The sequence below is a fragment of the Emydura macquarii genome, unplaced genomic scaffold, assembly GCF_026122565.2.
Source record: "Emydura macquarii macquarii isolate MOO-44397 ecotype Brisbane River unplaced genomic scaffold, CSIRO-AGI_Emac_v2 contig_2321, whole genome shotgun sequence".
NCBI classification, from domain to species: domain Eukaryota; kingdom Metazoa; phylum Chordata; order Testudines; family Chelidae; genus Emydura; species Emydura macquarii.
Window position 1 is genome coordinate 1,439,784 of NW_027132458.1, and position 12,576 is coordinate 1,452,359.

General features: G+C 42.1%; 1 protein-coding gene and 1 long non-coding RNA gene across 2 annotated transcripts in view; one reads left to right on the forward strand and one right to left on the reverse strand.

Annotated features, from left to right (window-relative positions):
* The window catches only part of LOC137161523 (uncharacterized), a 206,995-nt gene that overhangs the window by 162,006 nt on the left and 32,413 nt on the right, over positions 1 to 12,576 (reverse strand). The gene's annotated exons all lie outside the window — the stretch shown is intronic.
* The window catches only part of TMC2 (transmembrane channel like 2), a 51,788-nt gene that overhangs the window by 37,405 nt on the left and 1,807 nt on the right, over positions 1 to 12,576 (forward strand). Inside the window, exons 15-17 of the mRNA XM_067560834.1 lie at positions 3,309 to 3,376; positions 4,845 to 5,084; positions 7,772 to 7,897. Coding sequence (XP_067416935.1) covers positions 3,309 to 3,376; positions 4,845 to 5,084; positions 7,772 to 7,897 — 434 coding nt within the window. The remainder of the gene's footprint in view (positions 1 to 3,308; positions 3,377 to 4,844; positions 5,085 to 7,771; positions 7,898 to 12,576) is intronic.

Below are 12,576 nucleotides of genomic sequence, written 5' to 3' on the forward strand. Positions count from 1 at the left end.
AACCCAGAAACAAATTGCATTCAGAATTCATCACAAACTTACCAGATTTAACAGGATAAGACAAGTGAGCCTTCAGTGGTTTGGGGGTCTAATCCCACTCCCACTGAGTACAGCAGGAGCAGTACAAGGTCCTTGTTTACCAGGGGCTAAGCTGTGGCTTGAAGCGACAGCCTCCAGTAGGGGTGGGTGCTGGAGGCACTGCGTTCTACAGTAATGGCTCCCACTACAACCCTTGGAGAAAGCAGCACTCACTGTCCCTCATGCCATGCCTGACGCTGTTTTTGCCCTCCTTCTGCCATCCCATGTCTTTGTGGGTTTCTTGAGTCACCTCTGATGTGAAAAACCACTGGTCCTTGGACTAGGATTGTTTCTGGTCTTTGCACAGGGGCAACAAAGAGTGAGGGATGGCTTTTTTCACACTGCCCTTCCCATCCTGATCTCTGTGCAGTGCTAGATACAATGTGGCCCAGGAGTTTAGAACCATGGCAAACAGGTCACTGTATCTTCCCGATAGGAAAGTTTGAAACAATTTGGATAAAGCAAGAACCACCCTTTTTATATCCCCCAAACATGCCAGGAACCCCAAACAAATGTTTTTGAACTACAAAGTTTGGCCTAAATTTAATTAATTTTCATTTATTTCTACACCTGTTTGAATGTCCTGGTTTTGTCTGCTTCCTGCAATGCCAAGGCCTCACAAGAAAGGCTATTCTAATGGTTTCTGAGCTGGCTGTGACCAAAAAGTGCCAAAAATCTTGCAAGAAAGCCTGTTCTTAACAATATTGCTACCCTGATTACTATTTCAAAAGATATTTAGATATACTTTGAATATAAATCCAAACCTATGGATGCTTGCCCAACACAAATGGAGTATAATAGTAATCACCTATATAACTGAAATGTGTCCATAGTTTGACACCAGTATATTTATGCTCACATTTTTTGTGTCACAGTTTGTGGAATATGACCTTCATTCAATCTATTAATTTTAAAGTTCCTACAGCTAAAATCAACGATGAAAAAAAAAAACAGGCTATGAAGGTTGCAGCTATTTCACTGAAACAAGCCATCACACTATTTGATTTAAGGTAAAATTAAACTGCAAATGGAACAAACCAAGAAAACATATCCAATGCCCATCCGCTCCAAAACGTTAAGCATTTGGGTAAACAAAACTCTTATCTGAAACACATCTAGTTTTTAAAAAACAAAACCAGCTTCAATTTTGCCACCTCTGTTTGAAAACCCTGACTTCACGAAACACTGTCAATATTAAATGAGCTGAGGCCATGTCTAAACTACAAAGCTTTGCCAGCACAAGTTACATTGGCATACAGCCACAACTCTTAGTGTATCACTTGTGTGCTTGCATACGTGACTCCTTGAGTTGGAGCTGTGCATTCTCACCAGGAGCGCATATGTCGATGCACAGTGCAGTGAACCATGGGTAGGAACCCAACATGCAACCTGCCACTGTTCAGAGCATTGTCTTTGGGTAGCTTTAGAAATGCATGGTGAGGCAGAAATGACTCGTGCAGTGGTGACTGGGAGAAAAGGGGTCAACATCCCATAATATCATCTCTATCCCATAATTTTCACGCCTATTTTCAATTTCCCACAAACCTGCCCAGCACTTGTCACTGTCCTCCATCTCTGACAGAAGCATGGAGCCTGCATTGCTCTGTATTATTGTCACAAGTGTTGCTGGCACAGGACACACAATTCTCCAGTATTTCCAGAGCTGCCAGAACCACCACAGGGAACATGATGTGTTCCTGCAGTCAATTTGCTGTGGGACACAGTGAGAACAAAGTCAAGGCCATTGATGGTGTTAGTGGAGCAGCTGCAAACAGTGGAATGCTGCATCTGGTCCTGAGAAATAAGCACTGACAGGTGGGATCGCATTGTAGTGCAGGTGTGGGAGGATGAGCAATGGCTGCAAAACTTTCGGATGCACAAGGCCACATTGTGCACCAAGCTTGCCCAGCCATTCCATGCAGGGACCCCAGATTGAGAGCTGCACTGACAGCGGAGAAGCGAGTGGCGATCACGCTGGAGGAACTCTAAATGCCAGATTGCTACTGGTCAGTGGGAAGTCATTTTGGGAGTTGGATAGTCCATTGTGTGGTGTGGTGTCATGCAAGTGTGCTGGCAAAACTTTGTAGTGTAGATGTGGCCTTAGACTGAGCATTCTGAATTACACTGTGTTGTAGGACTGCTGTTCCTTTGGCCCCCTCAGAAAAAAGATGCAGTTCTCTCAGGGAGCAACATTTCTAAACAAAAATAAATTATGCATCATGCTTGACCTGCCTGTAGCATTTTTCCAGGTAAAAAAACCTCTCTCCCTCTCTCATCCATACTTTACAGAGTCACAAAACAGAGATAGAAAAAGACCTTTTAGCTCATCTAGTCCGTTTCACCATCACCCTTTTCTGAATCCAGGGCAGGATGGTTCCCTGGAGTATATTCCTCAGTTGTTTCTCCTGTCCAGTTTTTAATATCCCAGGCAATAAGGCTTTCACCATCCCCTCTTATAGATGAATGCCAGAGTCTGGTAGATCAGATACTTATCCATTCTAGACTTTAGCATGGCCAGCTCCTACATCATCATCAAGAAACATTGTGTCACAAAAGGCAATTCTGTCCTTTGGTATTTAGAGAGAAGTTGGATGAGGTAATATCTTTTATTGGACCAACTGCTGATGGTGAAAGACCTAAAGAAGAGTTCTGAGGTAGTTCAGTACAAAATGACACCACATACTGGGCGTGCCACAAGTCCTCTCAGAACTACCTCTCTCTTTCTGTGCCCTTTCCCCAACCTCCACCCCATAACCTGCTTCTGGGAAATCTAAGCAAGGGGACATAGTCAGGGTATTTTTCACTCTCGACCTTGTTGTAACCACTCAAACATTAAACATCTTGCCAAGACGTAACTAGGCCAGTGGGCAGATACAGCAGCTGGAGAAGTAAAATAAATCCACATATTGTAGACCCTTTCATCAGAGCTGACTGTATTAAAACAGAGAAGATTCAAAACAAGAGCAAAGCAATGCCCAACACTTGGTAACCACCCCCAGAGGCCTTTCCAGCTTTCAGCAAGACAAGATAGGAGAGGTAGACAACAGTGCAATAGTTTCTACTTTGTTTTCATAGCTCCACCCAGGTTACCCACTCAACAGACAGGGAATCTGGCCTGTACTTCAAATCCCCTAATACATTACAACTTAATGAGCACTGTTATAGCTTGACAGACCAAGCAACAGCAGGGACTTTACACATATTTTTTTTCCCCTTCTCATTTCATATAGCCCTCCTATGCAGAGTTTGATATCAGTGGCAATGTGTTGGGTTTGATCTTCAATCAAGGAATGATCTGGTAAGATACCCTATCTTTTTTCCAAGACCCTTGGCATGGAATAATCCTTAACAGCACTAAGGATTCAAGCGATTGGTTATGCAGCTAGACTTTCCAAACCGGATGGACTGATTGGTGTGTGAGGGGGAGGAGGTTGTGTTTTTAAAAAGTTTGACTTCTATGCTCCTTGCTATTAAAAACACCACACACAAAAAAACCCACTCATTCCTCACCTTTACATTAAAATATTTGGTCAATTTTAAACGGAAATTTGTACTGCAGACCCTAATCTCCTCCTTTTATAGGATTATTTTGGGATGATAAAATTGACCTTTTCTCCCATATTATAGATCTCTGAAGGATCTAACCTTTTTTGACTTTTCTACTCGGGAGAGATCTGCAGGCATTGAGCATATTGCCGGGTGGTGCAAGTATGAACATTAAAAGATGGGCCAACTGGGTGGAGACAGGGCTGGAATATGGCAGTCAGGGACAGATGCACATCCCAACATGGGGACCCACACAACCACCCCCCAGCAAAGGATGAACGGGTGGCTGTGGCCTCTCCTGCCTTGACAGTGTTGGGAGCACTGGCAAGGTCCCCTCAAAGCAGCAGCAGAGTAACCTACTCTGCCCTGATGATGAATAGCTTGTTCTAGTGCAATGGTTCTCAACCAAAGGTACACATACCCCTAGGGATACGCAGAGGTCTTCCAGGGGTATATATCAACTCATCTAGATAGTTGCCTGGTTTTACAACAGGCTACATAAAAAACACTGGCGAAGTCAGTACAAACTAAAATTTCATACAGACAACGACTTGTTTATTCTGCTCTATATACTATACACTGAAATGTAAGTACAGTATTTATATTCCAATTGATTTATTTTATTATTTGGTAAAAATAAGTCAGCAGTTTTTCAGTAATTGTGTGCTGTGACACTTTTGTATTTTTACATCTGATTTTGTAAGCAAGTAGTTTTTAAGTGAGGTGACTCTTAGGGTACACAAGACAAATCAGACTCCTGAAAGGGGTTCAGTTGTCTGAAAATGTTGAGAGCCATGGCTCTAGTCGGCTACTACAGCCCCCTCTGGTGGAGGCTGTCTGCAGATTCAGGCAGATATCTCTGTATTAGTTAGACTCAGCTCTCATTTTCATGCTTTTCTTTCCAATCATGAAGGCTAGAAACTTTATATTTTAAATGAAAGATGCACTCATGTCTCTACATATGCACCTCATGCACTTTAATCCATCTATGGGTGGATGCTCTTCCAGGAGTGGTTGTTTTCCCCTAAGTGATGTGTATATGGGGGGGCAATGGGAAAATGAGAGCAACATAAACTGACTTTGCTAGATTCATTGCCATGCATACCTGTCACCTGTGCTAATGTGTTTGTTGCTCCCGAAGTATAATTCTAATCTAGGTAAACAGTGATTTCAAACAGCGTTTGTTTATTTATTTTTTTTTGTATTTGGTTTTTTTTTAGGATGGGATCCTTTTATGCACCTGGACTGGTTGGTATAAATGTGCTGCGCTTACTAACCTCCATGTATTTCCAGTGCTGGGCAGTTATGAGTAGCAATGTCCCTCATGAACGCGTGTTTAAAGCATCCAAATCCAATAATTTTTATATGGGACTCTTGCTGTTGATCTTGTTCCTAAGTCTACTGCCAGTGGCCTACACCATAATGTCCCTCCCTCCTTCCTTTGACTGTGGACCATTCAGGTACTGAAATAACCGCAAGCCTGAGTTCTTTTTCTGCTTTAATGCACTACGTATTGTGATAAGTTATTATTGGGCAACATGGCTCCTAACTGTATAATACTTTTACTCTGGTCTTGCTAAATTCTTCTTTAGAACATGCACCAGTGAGCCATGACCAATACTGAGTTGCAAACAGTCATCTGGGGGGTGATGAACCTGCTTCCCAGTTCTTGTCTGCTATCTTCCAGATAGCGGAATTCACAGCTGAATTCATTCAGTCCCTTGCCACCTCCAATACTGAAGTATCCCATAAAACTCCTACACCTAATCCGGTGATTCCTCCTAAAAAGGTGTAATGAGAACTCACAGAGGATTTTGGAGCATACCCATGGAGGATGGATGGATGTGACTGAATATGGTGCCCCAGAACATAAAAGAGTCTCAAATGCATTGCAATGTTATACAAACAAATGAGGGGTCCCAAATCAATCTTTCAAGGACTTCCCTATAGTCAATAGCTACCACACCATTTGATTATTTTTTAATTTGGTGGAGGAATAACAGAAACCAGATTGTTCTGAGCTTCTCAGTTGCTATTTTATTAATGGTATTTGTTACTGTATTTCTGAATCAGCACTGCACAAAGTGTTCAGTGGACTGGATTAATATGCCAATGAGTTCTGATTTGATTTAGTAACATTATTTCCTGGTTCACAATGAGTTTGACTCAGCAAGGAGCCAGATTGGAACAAATTGTTTCTTTAGTTGCACTGTCATACATTCTTCACTTGCTAATGGAGAATGTCAGCAGAAATCTGTGGAGAGTTGGGGAAAGGAAGGAAATACCAAGATTTTCTTAATTTATAGAGGAGATTGGCAGGATTTAATTATCTTGCCCTTTAAAAGTATATCAGAATATCCAGGCCTGTGGGCTCAATCTTGCCCTCACATGCACAAACACCCGTTGTTATGTAACTTGTATATCATCAGCTACTGGGTGGCTCAGGGGAACTGGTAAGATACAGAACTTTTTTTGTTGCGGTTGCCAGTTCAGTCTAGCATAAGGAACCAGCAACTGTGACTTCTTACCATCTGATGATTGTTTGCTAACTCATTTCAGCACAACCATCAATCTCTTCCCGGTGCAGGAGTCTATATCACAAAAGGTACAAGATTATCTGGAATCTTTTTGGCAGACTTAGGAGAGATGACTGAAGTACTTTTTCTCCCACCCCCTGAAGTGAATCCTCTATTTCCAAGGGTGATTTATGTTAGTGGAACAGCACAGGAAACTTTTATTCCTCATGCTGTACCTGTTTTATACACACAAGTACTTCAATCTCCAGAGCTGCTGAGCCAGCACCTTTCACAGACATTACAGTCACATGCAGGGCCAGTCCTTGGTGATTTGCTGCCCAGGGTGAAAAACATTTCCCATGCCCCATGAGCAGCTGAGTGGAGGATCCCTTCCGTTGAGTTGGCATCCATGTTAGTACCGAGTGCAATCATACCTAAGACCAGCCTGGTTCACATGAAAGTAAAAAGCCCAATATAAACTATTTCTTTACAGTCATACAACTACTCTCAAAGACAGAATTCAAAACCAATCTGTATATAGGCAGATATGAGTGGTGTACCTGAACCATAAGAGATTTTCAAGTCCATAAATCAATTCACAACAGTTATCCCCAAGCATTGTCTAAAGTATTAAAGAATTATTTCAAATCTTGAAGCCTCTCTTTCAAAATCCACTCGTCTCTGCCTCGTTCAACCCCTCAGCAAAGCTCTCACCACAATGTTGAGGATTTGGCTAGAAAGTTACCATACTTGACTAATGAAGGCTGGTAAAACTGTGGCACTATCCAGCCCTGTCTGTCTCTATTGACCTTTACCATGAGGATGGACTCTGGCTTATTCTGGACTCCAATTTGGAAGAATTATTTTAGATCCTAAATAACCAAGAATACAGCGAGTCTAAGGATGATGAGTAGGGCAAATATTGCCCACAGAAATGGTCACTGTGTTTGAATCAAACTGCCATTCACAGAATCATAAGTGTTGGATGCTATGAAATCTAGCCCATCCCCCTGCCTGTGTATGATTATTCCATTTGCACACAGCATATTCTCTAATGCTTTATTCAGTCTAGTTTAAAATTACTCCTTCAGTGGGCTTCCTATTAAGTGATAATCACAGCTTGCTATTTTTGATCTTACTTAGCTTTTCTTATGCAAATCAATGCTTTCTTAACTAATGAGCCAACTTCAAGAACAGCTATCTCCGCAAGGCCATCTTCAATGTGATATGAAATTCAGAAATCTCAAATCTTCAACAACAACAACAAAATCCATAGGGTTTTTGTGGATTCAAGGGAAATAAATAGTGCTCATGAAGTAACTTGGAGAGGTAACATACACACACATTATTCCTTGAAACAAGTTAGCTTTGTAGAGGTCATTCATATAATCAATACTGCTAAAAAGATAGATTATTAGAACTCAAGGAAGACTGGCTGGCCTGAAAGGTAGCATAGGTAAATCACTTCAACAGTATTTTAACAGGAAAAGGCTTAGTAGCAAACATGCTGATGGACAATGAAAATATTTTATTGTTCTTTATAAAATCTTTTTAAAAGTTGCATAATAAGGTGCTACTGCAGCCTTTCAGTAACCAGCTACAATGCGTAATTGGTCATTTTATCTTTCCAGTGGAAAAAAAAGAATGTTTGATGTCATCCAAGAGACCATCAAGCAGGATTTTCCACTTTTTGTAGCCAAGATCTTCAGTTACGTGGCAAATCCAGGACTGATTATACCTGCAGTTCTGCTTATGGTGTAAGTTATATTTGCAATAATACAGGTTTGGAGGTGAGGGGAGGGAGAGACTGAAGGGTTTTTAATGAGATACACATCCTTTTACCGCTAGATTGCCACTAGTCATTGCTGAAGTTGGTGTATGTAGCTTTAAAGGACTGTTGTGATTATTTGTGGATTCTGCATCTTTAATGTCTGGAACATTCTGCCTGAGAGAGTTCAAAAGATTTGCCGCTTGAAAGTGGCTGGAGTTGGCTGCGGTTGGTATTTAGGAATGAAGGAGATTGGAAAGAAGAACTCTCTCACGGCTTTAACTTGCCTATGTTGTAGTTGCTTTAGTTCTTTGGGGTTTTTCTGAGCCCATTAAAACAGCAGATAAGCCACCTGTGCCTTTCAACTTATCGGATTTTCAGAGACATAATAGCTACCATCCGAAAGTCTTTCAATAGCTAGTGTGAACAAGCATCTACAGAGCTAAAACTACCACCCTGACATTGATGGTGCCATAATTAATGGCCGCAACTGGTCAGGGCCTTGGTTTTATGCCTCATCCACATCTTTCTCCAGGAACAATTAGGTAGCTTTGAATCATTTATAGTCCCTGATTTCCTGCCTCCTTCCTTATAATCCTTTAGCTGCCACCACCTCTGCTATTGTACTTACATTTAAGATCCAAACCAGGGCCAGTCATAGAATCAAAGAATATTAGAGTTGGAAGGGACCTCAGAGGTCATGTAGTCCAACCCCCTGCTCAAAGCAGGACTCACCTCAGCTATATCATCCCAGCCAGGGCTTTGTCAAGCCTCAGCTTAAAAACCTCTAAAGATGGAGATTCCACCACCTCCCTAGGTAACCCATTCCAGTGCTTCACCACCCTCCTAGTGAAAAACTTTTTCCTAATGTCCAACCTAGACCTCCCCAACTGCAACTTGAGACAGTTGCTCCTTGTTCTGTCATCTGCCACCACCGAGAACAGCCTAGCCCCATCCTCCCTGGAACCCCCTTTCAGGTAGTTAAAGGCTGCTATCAAATCCCCCTCATTCTTCTCTTTTGCAGACTAAACAAGCCCAGTTCCCTCAGCCTCTCCTCATAAGTCTTGTGCTCCAGCCCCCTAATCATTTTGTTGCCCTCCGCTGGACTCTCTCCAACTTGTCCACATCCTTTTTGTAGTGGGGGGCCCAAAACTGGACACAATACTCCAAATGCGGCCTCACCAGTGCCAAATAGAGAGGAATAATCACTTCCCGTGACCTGCTGGCAATGCCCCTCCTACTGCAGCCCAATATGCTATTAGCTTTCTTGACAACCAGGGCACACTGCTGACTCATATCCAGCTTTTTATCCACTGTTACCCCCAGGTCCTTTTCTGCAGAACTGCTGCCTAGCTCGTCGGTCCCCAGTCTATAGCTGTGCATGGGATTCTTCTTTCCTAAGTGGAGGACTCTGCACTTTTCTTTGTTGAACCTCATCAGATTTCTTTTGGCCTAATCCTCCACTTTGTTTAGGTCCTTCTGTATCCTAACCCTACCTTCCAGGATATCTACCACTCCCCCCAGCTTAGTGTCATCCACAAACTTGCTGAGGGTGCAATCTACCCCATCTTCCAGATCGTTAATGAAGATGTTGAACAAAACCGGCCCCAAGACCGACCCCTTCCATTGATCCAGTCCCTTCCATTGATCCTGTTTCAACTTATAACAAGATTAAAAAGAGAAATTGCAGCTACCAGCATTTCACTTAGCTCTGAAAGATATTGTATCTCCCCTCCTAAATGAAGCAGATAAGGCAACCTGCAATACAGCCTTAATAAAAAATAAAAAAACCTCTACAAACAGTGGCTGGTGAATCATAAATTTATATTAGCTTGGTTTCAGTGGCAGGCATCCACTCATAAAATGTGCTCTCCCTTTCTAAGAACTGAATTAGTTTGTCCCCGCTCACAATTCCCCCTCCTTTTCCAGAAAAAAAATATGGGATGTCGCCAACTCATTTACACTCTTTGCCTCAATTGCCAGAGAGTACATTGTGGATATTACCCTTTTGGTGAAATTGTTCCGTCACCCTTTCCTCTCTACTTGTAGTTGTCTCATTTTTCTGGGAGAGGCTATTTTGCATAAACAAGATTTATGAGTAGGTAATCAACCCTCACTTTGGCCAATAGCATAATTTAAACTCAGGACCTACAGAGCTGAAAATCTGATCCTTTACTGCTGGAGTTAAAGAACTCACTCCTTTAATGGAAAACAGTAGCAAACTCAAACATCTTATGTGAACCAGCCATTAGACTGGGACAGCAATCCACATACTCCTACCTAGCACAAGTTACTTATAATGTCGCAAAAATCAACTGGAGGATGGATCACATGATGTGTAAAATGCAGCTTCTCAGAGAACCTATTCCATCACCCTCTTTCACGTTATTCCCCTCTCCTCCCCTCCATCAAGTCCCCTTAAGTGAGGATCAAAAGCTGTATGAGCAGATCAGTCCTAAAATGCCCACAATAATTTCACTCAGAGCCACAAGGGGCAGTGAGGAAATGGAGCAAATTCAGAATAACTGCAACAAATATATGAGAGAGGGAACACAGGCTTAACTCACTGATAAAATGCCACAAATAATGTGGGAATGCATTAATGACCTGATGGAAAAATACTTCAGCAAGTTCACATCGATTGGTTCACTTGTTAAAAAAATTTCTAAATGGGGAGAAGTTCCAAGATTTGAAGGTGGTTACTGCTATTAATGAGGGAATGCCACAGAACTAAAAAGGAAACTGGAATCTGCAGAAAGGAAAATTGATTTACTCATGAGTAACTCAAAGATCTGGAGAATAAGGGACAGAGAAAACAGAGAGCCAATGCCTTCACGAGGGCCCTGAAGGAACAGATCACAGTCATCTTTTTCAAAACATAGTTCCTTCAGGCAGTTAAGTGCAGTCAGGCCCAAACCAGAAGTGCATGGAGGGCCTTAGAACCAAAACCAACAGATAAAATAAATGACCTAGGTTAATCATTTGATTCAGTTATGTAGATATGAAACTACTATCTGCTTACAGACCATCAGAAGATATTTCCATGGGCACACAGAAAGTTTTTATTTCCCAAAATGCTGCATCACAAATCTACAAAAGAATAGATTAAGGTTTCTCTTAATTCCGCAGAAAAGAGCTCTGCAAACTTAAGTATGTTCTTTCTAGACAGACCCTTTATAGACATTATTCCCCTCTGAGCAAGTCAAAAAAAAGGCTTCAAAAGAAACCAGTCATCCTTGGCAGACTTTCCATGTATAGCAGTGTTTGGATTCACTCTTTTTTAATCTACCCTACAAAAAGCCTTCTAACTTGGTTTCCAGTTCACTGAATCTGAGCCATAGCTACACAGTCACATTATGAACTGTCAGTAAGCTTTGCTTGGTATATACTAGAATTTTTTTAAAAAGCAATAGCAGCAAAGCAAATGGATGGTGCTTTTCCAGGAATGGTTCAGAGTCACTGAGCAGATGATGTTTGGATTTTAAAGGAATAAAATCATTCTACAAAAGCAGGAGGAGACATTTTTGACAACCAAAATATTACTGACTGTCTGGCGGCAGTGGGGATGAGACAGTCCTAGCATGTTTTAAAATATGTACCTCTTTGTGAGCCAAAGGCTGCCTGCCACTGCCAGTACATCTCCTTCGTCCCTTTGACTTTTAATTCCTCCTAGCATGGCTTTTTTTTGGCTTGCCCTCTTTGTGAGAGAAAGAATCAATACCCAAAGCCTATGACTCCACTCAGAACTGGCCCAGTTTACACTGGTTTCCCAATCTGTGTCTGTTAGTAACAATTCAGTTCCTGGTGTGGAGCAATGCCCAGCAGAAGAGGCAAGACTCTTCAGTAGCTAAGTCATTAGCCTTAACTTGGCTCTATTCCCTACTCTGCTACAGACTTCCTGGGTGACCTTGGGAAAGTTACTTAGCTTCTCAGTGCCTCAGATCCCCATCTGTAAATGCGGATAACAGCACTGCCCTAGCTCATAGGGATGTTGTGGGGATAAATATGTTAAATATTGTAGTATCTGAGCACTTCACAATGATAGGAACAGGGATGCTGGAACAATTTGTATAGTAGGGATGCTGAAAGCCATTGAACAGAACAATAAACCTTGTATATGATGGAAACCACTTCAAGCTACGGGATGCTGCTGCACCCCTTGTTCTAGCACCTAAGCACAGGAAGCCATACAAATATCCACAATAGACATTGGCACTCTTTGCTGGTCTCTCTTACTCTCTCTCTGTGCGTGTGCGTAAAACAGGTCATGTTCATCCATCGTGTGACTCTCCTGAAGTCAGCAGAGCTGCACCAGAGAGTCATTTGGCTCTTCAAATGTAGACTTTGGGGGTTGGTCTTTATCACTAGATAACTTCAGTATCATCTTCCCAGGCTTCACTAGCCCACCATCACTGTTGCACAATAAGCTTACAAACAGAGCTGCTGGCTTTTGGAACCCACACCAGCTGGGACAGGGAGACTGCTTTCATTGCATAGAGGGAAGAGGCAATTCGCCTAAGTCTCCAATTTAACTCCCATCTGAGTGCAGTGACTGGGGAAGGGATGACAGAGCAAGTTGGGGGGAATAGATTGAAGGAATATGTGAAAGGTAGAATAGGGAGGAGGGGGGTTTGAGACTTAGGGATTTCCAGTGAGTTATGCTTTGTG